This window comes from Acanthaster planci, linkage group LG14 (assembly GCF_054643075.1).
Source record: "Acanthaster planci isolate LZ-2023a linkage group LG14, COTS_SCS, whole genome shotgun sequence".
Lineage (NCBI taxonomy): Eukaryota > Metazoa > Echinodermata > Asteroidea > Valvatida > Acanthasteridae > Acanthaster > Acanthaster planci.
Window position 1 is genome coordinate 12,597,396 of NC_141790.1, and position 22,427 is coordinate 12,619,822.

The following is a 22,427-nucleotide window of genomic DNA, read 5'->3' on the forward strand; positions in this document are numbered from 1 at the left end:
ACAGCTGTCATTAGGGGATAAAACGTGTTGCAGTGTTGGCTTCCTTGGACAGTGTGACATAAAAACTTTCGTTTGTGCCGTGTTCTTACAGATGTTATCACATTTACTAAAATGTTATTGTACATGTGTACATGTATCAGTGGGCACAGTTTGTATGCATTGTGGGTAAATCATTTATTAGCAGTGTCAGAATCCATGTGGTCAACTAAACGTATGTCGTCATTATATAAAAAAAGAAAAACTCAATAAAAACTAACAAGAAGAAGGTTTTGTCAGACTATTTCTTAGATTTACTTTTGCTTAGTGTTCTGTAACCAGTTCAATGAATTTCCATTCTTGAATTTGGAAAGATGTTTCCAATCTGAATGGATGCTCTCTTTATCTGAGTAATAAATTACAAAATAATGAAATTCACAGGCTATATTTATTCAGGGCAATCTGTCTACATCCATCCTTCAGTGTCCATAGATACCCATATAATAGATGTCTCTAATTTTCAATTCTTGTTTCCAGCAACCTACTTTGATACTATGGCAACCTAGGTCTTAGATGTCAGTATGGCTGAAAATGCTGCCAAAGCAAGTAATGCCTTTGCATCAGGTTTGTTCCGTATGTTAGCTGGAAAAGGAAGTTCCCAGAACATCTTCTTTTCTCCAATGAGCATCTCTACTGCACTTGCTATGACCTTCTTGGGGGCACAGGGTGAGACGGCAAGCCAGATGAAGCAAACACTGCACTTCCACTTGCTAGAAGAATCCCTTCTTCATCAGTCATTTGCTGACTTGAGTGCTCTTATTTATCGTGCTAATGCTCCCTACACCCTAAGGGCTGCAAACAGACTGTTTGGTCATAAAGGTTTGGCTATAGTGCCAGCGTTTGCTGAGGGCAGCAAGAAGCACTATGGAGCAAACATTGAAACACTTGATTTCATTGGTGATGCCGAAGGTTCTCGTCAGCTCATCAACTCCTGGGTGGAGAAACAAACTGAAAATCGAATAAAAGACTTACTGGCTGCAGGATCTATTGATGCCCTGACTCGCCTTGTGCTTGTCAATGCTATCTATTTCAAAGGAGATTGGGTTTCCAAGTTTGAAGTGTCTGACACATCTCCTGAAAAGTTTCACATTTCGGCAAATGAGGATATCAGTGTTCCCATGATGCACAAGGATGGAAAGTTCAACTATGCCCGTGATGATTCCGTAAGGAGTTCTATCCTGGAACTTCCTTACATCAAGAAGGAAGTAAGTATGTTTATTGTGCTTCCCGACCAGGTGAATGGACTTGCTGATGTTCAGAAGAAATTGTCTCAGGAGAAAATTGAGGAATGGGTCACAGAAGCTCGCCGCATGCGTGATAGTCCTACTGTTATTGTGTCACTTCCAAAATTCTCTTTGGAGCAGAACTTTGTTCTTAATGATGTCTTGAGAGAAATGGGTATGGTTGATCCATTTCGTGCTGGCAAGGCTGACTTCTCAGGGATGACAGGAGATAAAGATCTCTTCATCTCTCAAGTTATCCACAAGGCCTTCTTGGATGTGAATGAGGAAGGCAGTGAGGCGGCTGCAGCTACTGCTGTGGTAATGGCACCCGGCTGTGCTCTATCAATGATGAAGCCTCTTGAGTTCAAAGCAGACCATCCTTTCTTAATATTCATTTATGACAATAAATCTCAAGCAGTTCTGTTTATGGGGCAATTATGCAGACCAAAAGTGTAAACTTTTAGTGAATGAGACATGAGACACATATTGATGTAGGATGCATCTTTGGTATTGTAGGTTCAGGTCCCTTGATTTGAAATGAGACAAGGTTCAGAAAAACTATTCATTATGAAAACTGGCCACATACATGTACAGTACATGTACATATAACAGCCTTATATAACAGCCTTGTATTAAATGAAAAAAGTTCTTGATGTTGAATATTACTCGGATATTGCAACCTTGGTTTCAGTATTAAGAATTTATGTTTAACTTAGATGATTTAAAATTTGATAAAGGACTGACATCTTTAGATTTGTGTTTCTTTAATTATGTTAAACTTGCTAAGGTATGTTTAAGGAACTTAAAATTAAAGTAGAAATTTCAATTGGAAGTGAATTAAATACAACTTGAAAATATCAGACATTCAAACACAGAACATCCTTTTAATTAAGCATTTTCGCTTTGTACCCATTTTAAGTTTGTCAAAGACCGAGAATCAAATGTTTGAAATTAGAGCACCATTAGAGCACCATGCTTTACGAAAAAAGGGTTTTGAAAACACATCCAGAATACATTGTAAATAGAAATATATAAAAATATCATAGAAAAAAAATTAACTTCAAATGAAGTAACAAGTTAAAAGCAGGGATTCATGCACTTGAGATAAAAATTATATTGCATGCACAGGTCTTTGCACACATGACAGATTATTTTAGATCACAAAATAATTCCTAAATAATGTAACAGTAAGGAAATTTGAAATATTGAGTAATAATTGCTGTGCAGCAAGTGTACATGTAACAGGGAAAAATGACACACTATGAGGAATTAGCAAAACAACAAAAAAACTCTAACTAAACCAAGGATCTTTGAAGGAAAAGTCGCAGGAAACTGAATTAATAAGGACTCAGACACCAATATTTGACTTCAAAAAAAAAGGGACAAAAAATAATTTATTAATGAAAAAGTACAGGAAAAATGAAAAAAAAACAAAAATGACTCAAGGACTAAAAACCACCCGAAGACTAAGACTTTAAAAGACTCAAAACCAAAACCAAAACCAAAACCAAAACCCAACACAGTGCGTAAAAATGGACCTCATGAGTTTACACTCGGACTTCAATCTGTAGGAAAACAAGAGAAGTAGAAAACATACATACATGTATAAGAAACAACAAAATTTCTAGTGCATTAACTACAAAGAACAGGAAGGAGAGCAGGGATTAACACATCATAAAACTGAAAATGTGCACAGGTCTATGGGGCTCATTAAGTATTCAAATCCCCTGGCAAGTCCAAATAAACAATCAACTAAGGAAGAGAAGACAAAGAAAAGCATGTTCTGAGGCAAATGGGTGGAAATACTTATGCATCACTAACATTCCTAAACTAAAAAGAGTAAGAAAGATAACAAAATATGAGAAAATCAAATAAGTATAGATCTAAAAGATGATATTTAATCTTATAGTGTGTTTCTAGGCATAAAAGTTAGACAAACTTAGGAAAACTCTAGTGATTCAGAAAACTAATAAGCAGAAAGAACACCTTGGCAAAAAAGGTTTAGAAACTAAATAATATTGGGGACAGAGGGGAAAATTAACTTTATACATGAAAAAGAAAAGTTTAGAAACTCACCACTGACTCCTAGCAGAATAGGACTCAAGCAGAAAACCACACTCCAGTTAGGAGGAACAATACATAGGTACATGTGAAGGTGACTGGTCTCTGCTGATCTGCTACACTGAGTGTGACCAGACCATGTGGTAACTCTATATGGGGGAAGCCAGGGCTTAAACAAATAAACAGGGGGGCACACTACTAGAAGAAAATCAAGAACTCTAAACTAAAGTTAAACATTTTAAAGGGGAACTACTTCTATGTACAAACGTGTACTTAATAACATAAACATTTCGGGCTCTGCCACATACACTTATCTGAAATTCTTCCTTTTCTCAGTTCTTAAAATACCTACTCAACTTTTCTGATACATTTGAGTCTATTAGTTTAGTGTAAATAATTTAAAAAGCATAGAATTTTGTAGGAATCATGAAAAAGATTGTAAATTCAGCATTTGTATGTTAATATGCGCCAGCACAGTGATTGATGGAATTATTGATGCATTAGCATTGATTATCTTTCAGTAAGAAATCCATAACACTAAAAAGCTGGATGGCATAGAGTATGTAGATTCACTATTTCAGTTTAAATAGGACAACGTAGTGTTGGGTTCACTATTCAGCTAGTGCATTATAATACTCGTTTTGTACGAACGTTTTTCTGTTTCTCTCCCAGTAAGTAGAGTGCAACATTGCATTTTAGTAAGCAGAAATTGTGATGAAATCAAACACACGAGTGAAAGAGGAAGTTCAGCTTATTTGTTTTCATGCCCATTGCTGTGTTACGACAATATAAACAAAAACACTTCTTTTCTTAGGAAATGGTAAGAAGGTGCAAGGTACTTTTCCATTCTTAGAAAACTACTCTTATCAGTATATTTTGGGGCTCTTAGCTTTTGCACTTTCGTCACTTAAAGATGAAGAACAAATAATGTAAGTGATATGCCAATAATGACAGCAGCATGTAAAAAATCTGAGGACTTTATCATTGCACAAACTTTCCCGCACGATCAACCGCTGTATAAATGTAACATTCTGTGGTTTTTTTGTAAGTTAAACGACTTAACAGTGATACAAACCATGACGCCAGGTACTTGTAACAATTTTCCGCACTTTGAGTTTGACTGTTTATATCCGGTCATGAATTAAAGGCAACTGCTCTCTTCTAGTATTTGGAGGTTCTTTGCATCAAGAGGGAAGTAAACAATCCTGTTCATTGTGCTACTTGACCAGGTGGATGTTCTTGCAAAAGACTGAGACGTCATGTGGATGATGGCCACGTCGACTCTGTCTCACGTTTACAGTTGCGGTGTCGCTATCAAACTCTTTCCTAGAGCAAGATGGGTATTCCATTTCATGTGACAGATCAGATTTCTCGGGAATATAAAGAGATAAAGCTCTTTATCTTCAAAGTTTTTCGATTTTTGTTGGAAGTGCATCATCAGAAGAAAGCATGCAGCGTGGCGCAGCTCCTGCTCCAGCTGTGGTAATGCAAGCTTCCACCTGCATTCTACAATTAATCAAGAGATTGAACAGCTGTGCCAAATAGAGCATTTCGTGGCCTATGATCTTGACGATTTGTAGAAAAGACAAGTTGGGCGAGCAAAAAGAATACCAGCTTGTTTCTGAGTGAGACCGGTGCCTAAAAACGGTCTATTTTTCGAGAAGTGTAAGCATTGATCTTTCAAACTGGCGAAATGCTTCACGACTGCATTTTAGGGGTGACGTTCCGTGGAAAAAAAATCTTCAAAAGTCGTCGCTTAATGAATGGAAATTTGAAAAGAAAGTGCACAATCATAAAATGGGCTTTAATTTGATGTGCATGTCGAACATCTGAGAAAGTTGTGAGTATTTTCCCGTTTTTTTGAAGTTCAGGTATTAATCACTGTTTGCTATGGCAGTTTATCATACTGGCTTGCAACCGGAAAATAATGTTGTACAACGCCCTCAGTTTTTGCAAGGTTTGCGGCAACGTGTGGTGGCGCTCCGTTTTATTTACACTGGGCGGTGGTTCTGCGAATCGTACGAGTGCGCTCCGTACATGCAGTCGTATGCTCAATACTGGCCATCACTAATTAATATATCAGCAACTAGTTCTGCTTAAGTTCCAGGTCCGACTGGTGTTGCTATATTTTTGAAGATAGAACTCCAAGATCATCACATTGGTAAATTTGTTTTTGGTTTGTTGTTACTTTCTTCCCCCGGTTAATCAGTTTACAACTCAAGGCTTGGGCGGTTTGAGTTGAAGTGTCATGTCTGTACTGAAACGTTATCCCACGCACGGTCGTTGGCAGGATATATAGCTTAGCTTACGTTTCCCTGGGCATCCTCCCCCAATTAAAGTAAATTATTGACCCTCTTCCTGGTATGCAGTTTGCCGTGTGGCATTCTGACACAAGTACCACTGACTACCTATTGTATCGCAGCCACATCGGCAGTTGATTGCAAATACATGTACATATAGGCAGTGGATGAACTTCCTGAGTTGCTCAGTCATTTGATACGATAGACCCCTGCGTATGACCCCATGTTAGAGGGAATTTCTTCCCTGGGATTGGCTTAAGTAAACCTTTTGTGCATTCATTGTCATTAAAACAAAACGTATCTTCTGTGAGGGTGCTCCATGCAGGCCCGCTATATGACTCATATTATTTGTAATGTGTTGTTCAAAGTGAGCCTGCTGTGGGGTTTTATGCTTTTCAGACTTAGAATTTCACGGCAGTGAACAATATTGTATTCTCCCGTAGCATTATTCATTTTTTGTTATGAAAGTTATCTTCATCATGGGATGACATTCTGACCTGATGGAAGTTTGGACTCTACATTTCCTCTAAAATCCTCCATAAACAAGATAGAGAAAAAGAAAATATCCTGGCACTAAATGTGTGACAGGTTGATGCACAAAATCGAAATGCAGTGTGTATGCCCTGAAGGTAAACAGTGTTGTGTCTGACATCCTTGTATTGTGGAAATAACTGTATGATGAAATGGGGCTTTCCTTCGATTTGACAATTGGTAGGGATATTGAGGTAAAATCTTCACTTCCTACATGTTGTTGAGAAAACAAATGTCAAGAGCTATTGGAATTCACTTCCATTTTAGTATTGGGAATCATGCATTGTGTTCCCACTTTGTTCTTGTATCATTTGTAAAATTCTGGCTGTAATGGAGGAATTCATCATACATGTAGCCCATAATCATGTAGACGCAGAATGGACTTTTTGCCATTCATGTCAAATACATGTAACTATCTGAACTATGTAACCATTTAAAGGAATTTATGCTTAAGAAAATTGGGCAATTTTAGTTGTATTTTCTTTTTTGTTTCATTGGATGCTAATGACGTGCTTGTTGTAAATGACAGTTTTAGAACACATGTTAATAGAGAATAAAAGTGTTGCAGTGTTGGCCTCACTTTTGGACAGTGTGACATAAAAACTTTGGTTTTCGCCGTGTTCTTACAGACTTTATCACATTTACTAAAATGTTATTGTACATGTATCAGTTGGCTCAGTTTGTATACATTGTGGGTAAATCATTTACAAAGTTTACAAATCATCAAATTGTTAGAATCCATGTGGTCAACACTAAACATATGTCGTCATTATAAATAACTGAATAAAAACTGAAGATAGAAGGTTTTGTTAGACTGTGAGATTTACTTTTGCTTTGTATACTCTACCAGTGCAGGGAATTTCCATTCATAAATATCAGAGTAATAAATTACAAAATAATGAACTGAATAGGCTGTACTCTTTTTTTTGTCTTTTTAAGGGGAATTTTTCGCATGCATGTATTTATTCATTGTTAATAGTTTTGGAATGCTGTCTGATGAAGAGTTTTTGTACTCTACATGGACATGTAATAACAGCTAAATGACACCAGTCCTATGTTTATTCATGTTCATTTATGGTTATATTCAGTGATTTATGTGTCATCCAGTCTACGTCTATCATTCGTTGTCCAGAGATACCCATGTAATAGACGTCTCTAATTTCCAATTCTCGTTTCCAGCAATCTACTTTGGTACTATGGCAACCCAGGTCTCAGATGTCAATATGGCTAAAAATGCTGCCAAAGCAAGTAATGCGTTTGCATCAGGTTTGTTCCGTATGTTAGCTGGAAAAGGAAGTTCCCAGAACATCTTCTTTTCTCCAATGAGCATCTCTACTGCACTTGCTATGACCTTCTTGGGGGCACAGGGTGAGACGGCAAGCCAGATGAAGCAAACACTGCACTTCCACTTGCTAGAAGAATCCCTTCTTCATCAGTCATTTGCTGACTTGAGTGCTCTTATTTATCGTGCTAATGCTCCCTACACCCTAAGGGCTGCAAACAGACTGTTTGGTCATAAAGGTTTGGCTATAGTGCCAGCGTTTGCTGAGGGCAGCAAGAAGCACTATGGAGCAAACATTGAGACACTTGATTTCATTGGTGATGCCGAAGGTTCTCGTCAGCTCATCAACTCCTGGGTGGAGAAACAAACTGAAAATCGAATAAAAGACTTACTGGCTGCAGGATCTATTGATGCCCTGACTCGCCTTGTGCTTGTCAATGCTATCTATTTCAAAGGAGATTGGGTTTCCAAGTTCGAAGCATCTGATACATTTCCTGAAAAGTTTCACATTTCGGCAAATGAGGATATCAGTGTTCCCATGATGCACAAGGATGGAAAGTTCAACTATGCCCGTGATGATTCCGTAAGGAGTTCTATCCTGGAACTTCCTTACATCAAGAAGGAAGTAAGCATGTTTATTGTGCTTCCCGATCAGGTGAATGGACTTGCTGATGTTCAGAAGAAATTGTCTCAGGAGAAAATTGAGGAATGGGTCACAGAAGCTCGCCGCATGCGTGATAGTCCTACTGTTATTGTGTCACTTCCAAAATTCTCTTTGGAGCAGAACTTTGTTCTTAATGATGTCTTGAGAGAGATGGGCATGGTTGATCCATTTGATGTTGGCAAGGCTGACTTCTCAGGGATGACAGGAGATAAAGATCTCTTCATCTCTCAAGTTATCCACAAGGCCTTCTTGGATGTGAATGAGAAAGGCAGTGAGGCGGCTGCAGCTACTGCTGTGGTAATGAAACTCCGCTGTGCTGTACCAATGATGAAGCCTCTTCATTTCAAAGCAGACCATCCTTTCTTCATTTTCATTTATGACAATAAATCTCAAGCGGTTTTGTTTATGGGGCAGTTATGCAGACCAATAGTGTAACCATTCAGTGAATGAGACACATATTGAAATAGGATGCGTGTTTGGCATATGGATTCTGGTTCCTTGAATTGAAATGAGACAGTTCGGAAAATGATTTAATTTGAAACTGACCACATAATGTAACAGCCTGTCGTGTTTTCTGAAAAAAGTTTATGACGTTAAATTTTACTTAGATATTGCAACCTAAGGTTGTGTTAAGAATGTAGGTAATTTAGATGATTTAAAGTTTGATAACAGACTGAAAGCTTCAGATTTGTGTTTCTTTAATTATCTATATTTGTTCAAGTTATGTTTGAAGAACACTGTGAATTGAAATAGAAATTTAGATTGCCAATGAATTGAATGCAGCTTGAAAATATCAGGCATTCAAACAGAGAACACCATTTTTATCAAACATTTTTCACTTTGTACCCATTTTAATCAAAGACCAAGAATCACATTTGAATTAGTTCATTACCAATGCTCAAAGAAAAAAAGGGTTTCAAAACTTATCTGGAATACATTGTAACATGTAAATAGAAAAAAAATTGTCTACTTCAAATGAAAGGAAAAGTTTAAATCAGTAATGTACGCACTTGAGATAAAAATTATGTTGTGTGTACAGGTTATTAGAGAACACAAAATGATCCTGAAACTAATTGTGTGGTTAATTTAAAGTATTGAGTAATATTGCTGTGTTACAATGATCTGAAATAGTTTTAGTGTTTTCTGTTTGTAGATATAAAGTATAATGCACTTAACTTTAATGTTACACTTTGAATGTGGAAATTATTAACTGTAAATTCACCGTTTGTGTGTGTGTTATGCGTGAGCACAATGATTGATGCAATTATTGATGCTCGGGCATTGATTAACTTTCAGTTAGAAATCCGTAACACCAAACACAGGTGTGAGATTTCTCACCTTTTTAGCTGATTTCAGCTTTTTTGTTTTGGATTTCAGCTTTTTTGTTTTGGATTTCAGCTTTTTTCCTCACTGGCCGTGTACAAAAGCACAGGAGATTTTCACAGTTCAGCTTCTTTAGGCCACTTTTCAGCTGTTCTCAGCTATTTTTATCATTGGTCCGTCTCACCCCTGTAAACAGCTGGAAAGCATGTAGTATTTAGATTTATTATTTCAATTAAAATAGGACAACGTAGTGTTTTGTTAAACAATTAGCTAGTGCATTGTATTCTCTTTACATGCAAGTTTCAATGTCTCTCTCATAATAAGTAAAGTATAACATTGCATTTTAGTAAACAGAAATTCTAGGATGAAATCAAGTAAACGTTTGACAATGATAGCTCAGATTGTTTGTTTCCATTTTTTTCATTCTTAGAAAATCCTTTCATCAGTACATTTTTGGGCTCTTTTATGTTGTCAGATAAAAGATGAACAACATGCAAGGAACGTGATATGCCAGTAACCATAGCAACCTGTCAAAAATCTCGGGATTTTATTATTGGATGAATTTTCCCGCACGGTCATCAACCGTTGTATAAATATACAATGTAACATTCTATGCCTTTTTCATAAGGAAGACGCTTCACGGTGATACGAGCCATATAGCTAAAAATAAGCCATGAAGCTAAATACTTGTCAATGACGATCTTCTCCACTCCGATTTTGGCCGTTTATGTCCAATGATGCATAAAACACAAAGGTGAAACCACGTTCGTGAAGAGTCTGTGAGCAGCTCTGTTCTAGTATCTGCAGCTGCTTTTTTATTCCAAGAATTAAGAAGTAAACTTCTTCATTGAGAGGGTAGATGTTCTTGCTGACGTACATGTACAGTCGACTCTCGTTATAAAGAACACTGTTACAACAAAATACTTTTATAAAGAACAAATTCTGAGAATCCTACTTTCATGAATTCTTCTGTTTTTCTTTGCTTTTCCACTGCTCTTATAACAAAGTCCTGGTTATAACAAAGTAATTTGTCTGGTCCCTGCTACTTTGTTGTAACGAGAGTTGACTGTATTGGCCGTTTTCAATACAGTACTCTACTTCGGCTCAGTCTTCAGCAGTTTTTTTACTACCTGACTTAGAAGTTGTAAGTGCAACAAGTGAGATGCAAAAGAGCCAAACATTACATCACCTCAATTAAATTTAAATGCTTCAGGCGCACAATCGGGGATTAGTTTCGGAGACTAAGCCTGCGACGGAAACGAGGTTGAGTATAGGAAAACGGTCATTGAAGAAATTAAGCCACAAAAAGATTGAGAGTCACGTGGATGACGGGGATTATACGCATTAGGGGTTATTTTACGTGTACTGTTGCGATGTCTCTACCAAACTTATTCCTAGAGCAAGATGAGTATGCCTACTCCATCATGAAAGACGGATCAGACTTCTCGTATCAAAAGTATAAGGAGATAAAGAATTCTTTATCTTCAAAGATGCCCACAAGGTTTTTCTTGGATGGACATGAAGAAAGCAGTGTGGCAACTGCAGCTATAGCTGTGGTAAAGAAAACTCCCACCTGCTTTCCAATGAGGCCTTATTAAAATACATTATACTCTCAGTTCACCATCGTTTTTATGTTTATTTGTTACAATAAGTCGAGAGAAATCTATCCATTGAACAGCTATGCAAACCAGTAGGTATTTGTTTCTACCGATTCTGTTTTATATGGAAAAAAATAGGTTGAAGTCACTATACCCCTCCCTTTTTGGGAGCATAACTTAAGTGTTGACTGAGAATATTGGTAACGAAGTTAGGTTTTGAATTTGTATTCATTGAAGAATATTGCATTCTTTTTTGTAAGGATATGAATCTACAGTCCCTTGGTGATTTGAAGGTTTTGCCTCTAAAGCTTGAAGGATGATACCCATGGAATATTACTACAGCCTTGCAGTAGAAATGCTGTTTCTCCACATGATTGAGATATAAATTTCGTCCTGTAAATGAAAATATGCTGGAATGACTATATTTTGTTGATTGTGTTTTTGTATATCTTGCACGTACGTCACGTGACATACGTGTATTGTGCCAAAGTGAATTAAAAGATTGGGGTTTTATCATATGGTGGTAATGATACCATGAGTTGAAGATAATTAAAAAGAGGCAAATACAAAAATTAACATGCAGCAATGCGAAATCCACCCAACAATTGTTTTGTGCAAGAAATGCACATGTATTTCCTCATTAAAATTGAATCAAGGAGGATCATTCCACACAACATTCACATTTTCATTATTTCTTTAGACATGGTGTAATAATTTTATTATAAACCTGTTTGTTTATGTTTTTATTGCCGCTTAAGTGCAACACAATACCTAAGCTGTACGTATGGACCTATTGTCATAAGGTCCAAACTGTTTGCCCAATGTAGGCTACGTGTAGGCTCTAAATGAACAGCTTAGTTGGTCAGGTTGTCTATACTTGTGTATTTTGGAAGTCTACTTGGAGCACGGTGCAGTTCTCAGTTATGTTGGGCGGATAGCTTCACAAACTGCCTCAATAACAAATTTGTGATATAAAAAATTAAAAGATAATGTACTTCTCCTACAGGTGAACGCATCTGTAACCACTGGAGATACAAGAACTGATGCTTTTGATGTCATCTGTTTAGATTTCATAATGGCAGTCATCCAGTTCCTTGGCATCTTTCTTACCGCCATTGCAGTTACCTCCATAAACATCTCTGGTACATCATCTGATACGGACACACAGTTGAACCTTGCTGAAGCCAACAATAGATTTGCCTTTCACCTTTATCAAACCCTTACTGAGGCAACCGCAAGCGATAACATTGTTTTTTCGCCGATGAGCATTTCAATTGCATTTGGTATGACTTTTCTTGGGGCACGTGGAAACACCGCTAATCAAATGAAAGAAGTTCTCAAATTCAATTTGATGGAAGAATCCCGTCTCCACTCGTCACTTTCCAAGCTCAACTCTGCTATCTTCGATGTGCATGCAACAAGGTACATACTTCGAAAGGCGAACCGCCTTTTTGGACAAAAAGATCTTGATTTGAGGCACCAATTTCTTCACGATGTTCAAAAGCATTATGGTAGCAGTATGGCCAGTCTTGACTTTGTTGAGGATTCGGAAGGGTCCCGCCAGTTCATCAATTCTTGGGTCAGTCAAGAAACAGAAGAGAAAATTGTGGATGTTTTGCCTCCTGGACACGTAAATGAAATGACTCGACTTGTATTAGTCAATGCTATTTACTTCAAGGCAGATTGGATTAGTAAGTTTGACGCTTCGAAAACATTTGACCAGGATTTTTATTTCTCAGAAAGCGAAGTCATTGAGGTGGCAATGATGCATCGGAAGTCGAAATTTAACTTTGCTGAGGACACCTCATTGCGGTGTAAAATAATAGAACTACCTTACGTAGGTAAGAAACTGAGCATGGTCCTCATTCTTCCCGAAGAAATAAACGGTCTTGACACACTGCTAAAGCATTTCTCAAACGAGAAACTGTTGCATTTTTTGAACAACCTGTCGAATGTAACTGTGGATTTGGCGATACCAAAATTCAGCCTTGAAGAAACTGTATTCATGAATGATGTTTTGCACACCATGGGAATGCAAGATCTCTTTCGCCAGGATAAAGCTGATCTGTCTGGTATAACGGGAACGAAGGATCTGTTTGTATCGACTGTTGTCCACCGAGCTTTTCTTGAAGTGAATGAAGAAGGCAGTGAAGCCGCTGCTGCCACTGCTGTGACTATCAGTGCGCGCTCAATCAGTCATACACCAGAATTCATTGCAGATCACCCATTTCTCTTCTTTATTATTGATTCCAAGACTAAAGCAATTATTTTCATGGGGAACTACCGGAAGCCAGTCGGTTTGATACGGAACCGTGAGGAATTGTAATTTCTTGGCAGCTGGAAGGCGTTCTGTACAGTTTAATATCACTATTTGTCGGTAGTTATCACCTTGAATTAATCGGCAGAACAGTAAAAATGGGAATAAACTGATTGCTGTGGCAGAATTACTTAGAATGAAAGGAACTTGCTACTTATTTAACGATAGTAACGTTCCTTTTTTTTCAGAATTTATCCGGTATTTTATGCGAATGTTTATAAATAAAAAACAAACAAAAAAACCAAAACCAAAACAAAACAAAAAACCCAGATCAAAACAAAACAACTTGATAAAATAACAAAACCCTCCCGTATGGGGCAAAAGGTGAACACGTGCCTGGCATATATATTTATTTTGCCGCTACAGTTACAAATACGGTGCCGTTAAAAACCAATAATTTACTTGTAGGTACGCTTCTATCCGTTGTTTGTATCTGCTAGCCGTTAAATCTTATTACCAATTCCTTTCAGTCAGTCAAATTATTTCAGTCAATTTATAATAAATGTTTCCTAAGAATTTTTGCTGTAGTTTTAAATAAAATTTATATTTGTGTGTTTACCTTATAATTGTTTCTGTATTTAAAGGAAATGTCGACAGCGATTATGTTAAATGTGCTGTCATACGTTACAACCTTCTCTTTTCTTCACAAAATTATTGTCAATGATTATCTTGCCACCGGGGCAGTAGGCAGGTCTTTCCTAACCCCTCAGTCTTGACACGATGTTGCCGTACATTGTTTGTAATGGACCGTGTGCATTACATTGGACAGTCATATAAGAGACTTAAGTCTAGTGACCAAATTATGCCCGGTCATAATGTGTTTTATAACATATCTCCTATAAAATGTAGGATGAGAAAAGAAAATGTTCAGGGTTTTAAACTTTAAAATAATGAAACCATACAACTTAGACTGAAAAGCGATTCAATTTTCAACAGACAGTTATTAGGTACCTGGATTGTCTTTGAGTTGTTCACTTGTACTTGTACGCATCGTGTGAGGGCGCTGTGATGTAACTCTACATGACCTGATCCTGACCTGAAGTGCGGCCTCAACGTGTGCACCGTAGGCACCTACGTACCTGTAAACTGCGAGCTTATGAAATTGTCCATTTTTTTGTGTTATATATTCAGGTTACATAAGGTGGGCCGAATTGAAATAGGCACCTTATGAAACGACGAGCGCCCAAGATGATACGTAACAAATGCATTGGCTTTGGTACTGTTGGAAGTGGAGGTGAAACGTTACGTGAGGTGGGAACTCGAAGTAATGAAAACCATCAACCTACCGCGAGTCGTTCTAATTGGTCTTGGCGGAATCTGCCTGACAACACTACAACGCTGTCTGCAGTCCACAACTGAAACCGTTGGCGTTCGGTGAGTACAATCTTGCAGTTAACATTAAACAGGTTAATCCCTCCATTATGGATGATGAACCAGTTTGGTAATTAGGCATTCCATGTACACCAATATTGGCAATAATTTTGTATAGTCCGTCACTGGTTTAAGTGGTTACTTAGCCATCAGAAAGTGATAACTTAAAACTCAAACATAGGCCTAACATTATATAATATATTTTTACTACTCTACTAGTCATTAAAATTAAAATGTTGGCCCTAGCCCCCCACCTTCAACTAACTACATGTAGGCCTAATAAGAGTTCTGTATATCAATGTTCCCCTTGCAGTAGTTCATTAGCCATCAAAAATATAGTTGACATGACCTAAAAAGTCAATAAGCTGTGAAATTTTGGAAAACATTTACATGTACCATCTCAGAAACACTTAAAATTTTCCAGACCTGTTTTGTGTAGGGTTTTTACACAGGGTGTCAAATGATGTCTGTGTATGGAACTTTTCCCCAAATTTTGTACTTGTACTTGAAGGCCTAGTGCTTTTACTTGGAAACACTTAAGTTTTGGGGTTTGTGGTAAATTAGCATTTTGATAATGATAAATAATTATTACTGATAATTGGTTTAAAGAGCACCTCTGAGGAAGACATGTTTGTTCTGATTTTATCTGTTCAAATAAATATGGAAGCAAGCATCCATTCGCAGGGCTACATGCATTGTTTGGCATGCACAAGGGATTATCCACTACGAACACAGGGTGAGGGTGCCCCTCGTTTTATTCTCTTTTCTTCAAATGATGTTAGCTACATTCAGAATGTGTATCTTGGCATTAACAGAGAAAAGCCCTCTTTAGCTCGTTATAGTTGAGCTCTGAAGACAAATGATGCTGTATTCAATTTGGATGCTCCCATATTTATTCAAACAGATAAAATCAGAGAAGTGCTCTTAAAGTTTGTCAGTTAAGCATATTGTTTCCAAACCAATATGGGGATATTTTTTTTTTTGGGGGGGGTTCTGTGGCGACATTTGGTTTGCATTTTTGCATGGTAGCCAATAGTTCACACGGCTGATTTTCGAGAATTGCTTTATTGATTCCGATTATTATTATTCATTTTCAATTCTGATTCATATTTGTGTATAAAATTTTACATATGGAAAATGGTCATGCCTGCCTATCTAAAACCAGTGCACCCACAATTCATTTTTTGAAAGGTAACACCACCTTTCAAAAAATAAGTTGTGCGTGCACTGGCTTTAGATTGGCAGGCATGACCATTTTTGGTTGGTAAAATCACTAATGAGAATGTTGGGATGTCCCCATAGCTACTTCTTGTTATGTCCTTTTTCATCCCAAATTTTCATTCATTTGAATCATTTAACTTCTTTCTATCAGTTGATAAAAAATGGATGTTTTCTAAACTCTGTTCATAATGCAGAACTGGAAACCATACCGAACATTTGAAGATGGCTCAAAGTGAATCGTTGTGGGGACTGTACATTGGTGATGCACTGAGTATGCCTGTTCATTGGTATTATGATCCATATGACATCAAACGTGATTATGGAGACTGGCTTACAGGATTTGTTGCACCAAAGACAAAACATCCATCTAGCATCTTAACTATCTCTGCTGTTGGTAAGTGTCTTGTGTAGTCTATTTGCTCGTTAGATTTGCAGTCATGTGATTTTTGAGGTAATGTCTGAAACATGAAATGGGTTAGTGTTCTATTGTCACAGTAGAGTCAATGTGTTTGTCATATTCAGTGATTCTTGATGGTGGATTGTTATGGAATTTTATGAATATTTTTGTTACCTGTAGGTGGTGCTGGTCGTAGTGGCAACAGTAAACATTCAGACCCAGTCATTGGATCAGTGATTCTCCATGATAAACTCAAATACTGGCAGAGTAACAAGAGATCAATTCATTACCATCAAGGTACAGTTATTAATGTTGTACTATGGACAGGTTTCTGCACTACAAGTGCAAGTTCTCACTGATGCGCCCATAATTAACGAATGACGACACTGTCGGTGTTGTTTGCTCTAGAACTGACAAAATCTTTTTTGAAGCTCTCCTCAATAAAATAGGGTTGACAGACTGATAAACTGATCGGTGAGTTGACGGACTGATTGGATGGTCTATGGGTGGACGGACCAATTTGATGGTTCTACAGACAGACCCCTGTAATATTAGGAAAATAACACAATTACTTACATGTAGATAATACAGCATTTACTACACACACATTGCATGGTGCAAATACTGTGCACACACGCTGGTAGTACAAAGGTCATAGGTCATACACTGGTTTGAGTGTATAGCCTTGAGTTCTTGTGAACCAAAACACAGCTGTTCAACAGTATGGACCACTTAAGGAAGGTGACCAATTACACAACACTTTCTTGGGTAGACAGTCTGTGTCCTCAAATTAACACATCTACATGTTGGGTGACAGTCTTCACGTAACACATCATAAAGTGACTTGTACAAGTAAAACCTCTTAATCTCTGTTGGTGAGCATATACTAACTTTGAAATCTGGCAGACAAGATCATGTAAAAACAGTTGCAAAAGTCAGAGTGTGATACTGCTTGGCAGGAGCTAACCTGTATATATTAAGCTTCTCTCCTAGCACTGACTACATCTGCCTGTCACAGACACCAAACACAGACGCCACTTGAGCTATATAATGGAACAGAAATTTATCCTTACAAGGGTACAAACATCATCCTTCATCACAAACTAGGGCATTGTTGAATCGAGTTGTGTGCCAAACAAGGGGGTAATCAAAACAAGTGGAGAAAAGTGCACTATAAAATAATTTGAGATGATTGCAATGATTTGGATTGATCCCCAAAACAAGCAAGCAGTACAAGTCCATCAACATTAGAAGTAATACAGTCCTTAATACTAAGTCATCAAAATAAATTTAAAATGAAGTTACACACAGGTAGATTACCACTAGAAAATATTCCAAGGACAGCAACTCACCCCATATGGCTACTGTGTAAACTCAAGTGTTGGGCTGTTGACCAGTGGTCTGCTGGGTGGTGGTGCAGACTCAATTCTGACCCTGGCGTAGGCCTTTAAATGCCCTTCAGAGTCTCTCGATGGTCATTTCCATCAAGAATATGATTGGACACTCACAAGTTTGACCAAACCTTCCTCAAAGTTTGATTTGCATATAAACTTCCCCATATGTCAAATCTTTGAAGGTTCATTGTGTAACTCTGCTAATCATTAGGATCAGCAGATATTCTCCCAGGTTCAAACAACCAGGAACCTCCAGTTTGACGAATCTCCCAAACAAAGGAAACTGACATTCTGGTTCTAAAAATACTTGGTCAAGACTGTGGGAAAGTTCCCCTAAAACAATGGACTGGATTAGCAAGTGTGGTAAACACCATGACCTCCACCATTGCATACCACAGATAGTTCCATTTAGGTTGCATAAGGTTGGAAAATATCCATGGAACAAGGGGAGCAGAATAAGAAAAACAAGATATCCCATCAAAAATATACAGTTGTCCATTTCCTGACATTTCCTAATATGAGTTACCAGCAGTTATTGAGTTTGTCAACCTTGTCATCAGTGGGAATATATATATGTTGATTTGTTAATGCATACAAAACAATTCCTAATCCTACAGTTTCTTTCAATTCCATTTGCAAGCAGCATACATACATAGCTTAGTTACAGTTTGGCATTTACAGTGTATCACATTTCATGTTTATTGACCGTTTAAATTTTGGTTGCTAGGAATGAAAGCCGGTGACAGTACACTTAATGCGGTAATGGCTGGAGTAAATGCTCTGACATTATCAACTGAATATCGGGAACATCAGTCCTTGGATGATGGTGCTTATGGTTCAATTTTAGCTGCTTATGTGAAATTTATGACAACTCCTGGATCACATGGTGACACCTATGCTGAGTCCTTCCATAGAGAATTCTTTAAGTAAGTGCATCTGGAGGGAAGTCGGAAAAGGAAGTCACATAGAACGATGTGTGTTGTATGCGTACCGCAGATATTTAAACTCTTTTGTATAAATTAAGTTGTGGGTTGCATTGAGGTTGCACCTGTAAAGTCATGAAAGTGTACAGTACATATTTCATGTGTCCTGAGGCCTATGCTGCATGTTGTTCTATGTGACCTTCTTTTCTGACAACCCCTCTGGAGAGTCTTGCAGTTGACAATGCATACACATACATGTAAACTGTTGCTAAACTATTTATTGACCAGATGATGCTGTTACTTTCTCCTGCTGTGTGAATATTTTTAGTCCAAAGATGGACAACACTTTGTATAGTTACATGAAAGTAAACTGGACATGAAGCTAACCTACCTGTAAAATAAACTATGATATCTGATTTTTAATCTGTCATTTTATTTGTGAAAGGTTTTAGAGTAAACTATTGAGACAATTTCATTCCACAGCAGAACTTAGCATCTTATCTTAGCTGCCCTACCAAAAAACCTGTCAGCATGTACGTGTACCTGATGTGGTTTCAAAGTCATGAAGGTTGTTATTTCAACTTGTTTGCTGTTTGATTTTCCTGTTTGTTAGAGATTGGGTGACAGCTGGGTCACCTGTTACACCAGAAGACGTGTTAGCATTTGCTGAGTCACGATCCAAAATGTTACTGACAACTCGTGTTGACCACAACATTGACAGCATTGGAGCTTTGGTGATTCCAGTACCTGTCATCTGGCACTGTGCTAATTTCTCCACTTCTGATGCTGTTAAGGTGAATGAAAACTCAAATCATTATGTTTCAATCCCTTGAAGTTTGGGTTGCTGCTAGGTACATGTAAATCAAAGGTGCTCCACGCCATGGAAAAAACATGTTACATGTACTTTCCATACGTGTACATGTACTTCAATGAAGAAAGGTGAACTGTAAAGAGAGAGAGAGAACTCAGTTGTGGTGCATCATGATTTGTGATGAAACCGAGACAAGCCTAAATTAATTGCTGCTGATAAAAACCAAGTATTGTCATGGTTTTTTTACATTGGTGTAACATATATACAGAATGGTTTCATTTAATTGAAGTTTAATTGTTGGAATAGTCGATAATTTTTTTTCTATATGTGTCTTTTGTTTTAGCATGCAGTGCGACTTGTCAGTCTAACCCACTGCTCCTCAAATCTGGTTCCATTTGTGGAGCTGTTCGCTAGCACACTTCATAGTGTATTGAATGGAGCCAGTCTTAGAGAGAAAGCCCACCAGGCATTGGAATCCTCACTTTTAGGAGGAAGTAGCACATGGAAACGAGTCAAGAATTATTCACAAAGAGCAGCAAGGTACATGTAGAGTATTTTAGTCGGGAAGTCCTAATGCTAGCTGTTGTAATAATTCCTACTCTTCGGCACTTCAAGTAACTCGGTGGCTGAAATATTGCACTTGTCTGCTGTCGGGTAAACTGATATTGTTTCACCCGTTTATTTGGCTTATGATAATCCTGTAGGTCAATTAATTTCTAGCAGTGTTTCTTTATGTTCCTCTATCCTTGATATTACCCAGGTATGCAGAGGGCTCTGAAGAAAGGCTGCAGGTGTATCAGGAAGCTGTATCACATTTTGGCTTAGCATGCTACATCAAAGGAGCACTCACTTCAATGTTCTTCCTAGCTTATGAGTTTCATGACAACTTTGAGGGAGGTGTTTTAACAAACACGAACTGTGGAGGTAAGAAAGGTTTACCCATACATACATTTACGACATTTTTTTTTAGCGTAAATGTTTTTATGAGTGAAATTTTAAATCAGACACAGGGTGTTGAAGCTTTAACCAATGCTCATTATCCATGAAAGACAGACTTGTGTTTTAATTCTGTGCCCAGTTTTTAATGCAGTGCTCACAAAGCAGGCACAGTTCTGGAGCCATTTTCCTTTTTTGGGGGAGGGGGCCTTGACCTTCCACATGTGACAACACTCTTTAACTTTCACTACTGCTCTTTCATATGGTTTTTCGCATTTTTGCAGTTTGAAGGGGGTTACATAAAAGTTTTTTTAGAGGGACCCCCGAGCCTCCCCAGAAAACCAAGCCTGAGTGGAAGAAATGCCATGTTGCTGTCCCTCTGAGACCATTCTTTGTCTTCTCCAGTGTTAAAATGTATTCATGTGTATTACATTGTGTGTAGCCTACATGTACTGAAAGGCTTAAGGACAGAGTTGAATGCTAAAAAAATATTAACAGAAGTTAATCACTGATTTATCTGCAGGTGAAAACTGCCATCGTGGTGCCATTTTAGGGCTACTTCTTGGTGCAGAGGCTGGACGCATTGGAAAAGAGATTCCTCAGCATTTGAAATTGGGTATTCACAGCTCTCAAGAAACAATTCAAGATTTACTAGATGCATGGAATTAATGGGAAACTAAATTTAAATCAGCAAATTTCCTGCAAGAATTTTAAAAATTAAGAAGAGGTTTCATTGAGCACGTTAAGTTTTATGCCCAAAAGTGTAAAGTACATGTACCTGTACATGCCATTGATTTCTTGAGTATAAGTTGCCAAGGATATGCACTGTTATGTAGTGTCTCTCCCCTGAAAGAATTAGGGAAAACTTTCTTTCGAACCATTACCCAGAAATAGGCATTCTGACCACATTTACTAAGAGAAAAGTGAAGAAGAGATGATAACCTGTGAAGGTGTTCTCCAGTCCTATGGTATGCAGGTCGGTAGCTTTACAGCTTGCACCTGTCACCCTTTAACATGTATTTATATGTGCAGATAGTTGCTAACAAGACTGTGTATATTTGTTCTGGTCTACCAACAGCTATGGTTTTGTATTTAGTTCCTGCTACATGTATATTTTACTTAATTCTCTGATCTTCTTGTAAAAAAAAAAACGAAAACAGTATGGACCTTTTCAAAGGTATTGTTAGTTTTCCTGTGATGTAAATGCTCACGAAGTTAAAAACATTTACTCAGCAAGTTGAATTGAAAACAACCACCTGGTATGTAAATGCATGTACATGTAGTTTGTGTCACAGGAACAGCAAGTGTCGTTTAGCTTTTTGCCTATCATATACATTTTACAAACCTGCAAAATGTATACTGAAACGAAAGAATATGTTGAAAAATTACGTTGTCTCTTAAATCTTGTTTTTGGATGGATGTACATGCCTCTGAGTACATTTGAAGTTCCAATGAAATCTGTTTTAAATAAAATGTGACTAAGATACATACAGAGCAAGCAGCATGAATGTACTGGCAGCGTGACGAGTGAAGAATCAGATTATTGCCATCTGTTTAATATATTGTAGCTGTATGAGTTTAGAAAAGATGCTAAATCATTCTTTAAGTTTTATGTCCACCAACCATAGGTGCTTTCAGCAGACTTTTACCGAGATATTGTTAAATCTGTGATACCTTATCTTAATGATAAATAGGTGTGAATCTAGTTTTGGGGGGTCATTGATCAACCTGTGCTTTGACACTAAAACGACGCGTAGAAAATGAAGTTACTATTACAGAAATGATTATGGAACTCATGACATCCTAGATCCGTATTGGTTGATGCACTACCTATCTATGTTGTAGTCGAGTCCAAGGTCTTTCACAAGACCAGTAAAAAGTGACTGGGTGAACAATGAGAGGAAAGCTTTTGTCACGGTTCATTTGAGTAGCGTGAGTTGGCTTCAGAGTGGACTTGTGATGGGTTCGATTACAACATTGTTATCGCCTATGGGTCCTGTCCGCTACAATCGAATATAAAAATCTGACGGGGCTGACCC

The 22,427-nt window shown here is 37.7% G+C and overlaps 3 protein-coding genes and 1 pseudogene across 6 annotated transcripts in view; all 4 read left to right on the forward strand.

The window, feature by feature from the left end:
- Positions 1 to 2,258, forward strand: part of LOC110983636 (leukocyte elastase inhibitor-like) — a 12,445-nt gene extending 10,187 nt beyond the window's left edge. For both annotated transcript variants that reach the window (XM_087145328.1, XM_087145329.1), the window contains exon 4: positions 514 to 2,258. In XM_087145328.1, the coding sequence (XP_087001454.1) occupies positions 558 to 1,715 (1,158 nt within the window). In that variant the 5' untranslated portion in view covers positions 514 to 557 and the 3' untranslated portion in view covers positions 1,716 to 2,258. The remainder of the gene's footprint in view (positions 1 to 513) is intronic.
- Positions 1 to 14,239, forward strand: part of LOC147796866 (leukocyte elastase inhibitor pseudogene) — a 17,393-nt pseudogene extending 3,154 nt beyond the window's left edge. The window contains exons 1-2 of one of the 2 annotated variants that reach the window (XR_015427604.1): positions 5,342 to 5,481; positions 12,025 to 14,239. The product of XR_015427604.1 is annotated as a leukocyte elastase inhibitor pseudogene, transcript variant X1 (transcript). Of the gene's footprint in view, positions 1 to 5,341; positions 5,482 to 12,024 lie in introns of those variants that run through there. The other variant, XR_015427605.1, reaches the window with a different exon arrangement.
- Positions 5,341 to 9,814, forward strand: LOC147796867 (serpin B6-like). Its single transcript, XM_022243050.2, has 2 exons — positions 5,341 to 5,481; positions 7,331 to 9,814. The coding sequence occupies exon 2, from the start codon at positions 7,348 to 7,350 to the stop codon at positions 8,530 to 8,532; it is 1,185 nt and encodes a 394-aa protein (XP_022098742.1). The 5' UTR covers positions 5,341 to 5,481; positions 7,331 to 7,347; the 3' UTR covers positions 8,533 to 9,814.
- LOC110983634 (uncharacterized) lies at positions 5,345 to 22,293 on the forward strand. Its single transcript, XM_022243048.2, has 9 exons — positions 5,345 to 5,481; positions 14,467 to 14,709; positions 16,122 to 16,321; positions 16,505 to 16,621; positions 18,446 to 18,644; positions 19,255 to 19,435; positions 19,796 to 19,992; positions 20,213 to 20,376; positions 20,912 to 22,293. Exons 2-9 carry the CDS (start codon positions 14,603 to 14,605, stop codon positions 21,055 to 21,057), a joined length of 1,311 nt encoding a protein of 436 aa, XP_022098740.1. The 5' UTR covers positions 5,345 to 5,481; positions 14,467 to 14,602; the 3' UTR covers positions 21,058 to 22,293.
- The last annotated feature ends 134 nt before the right edge of the window (positions 22,294 to 22,427 follow it).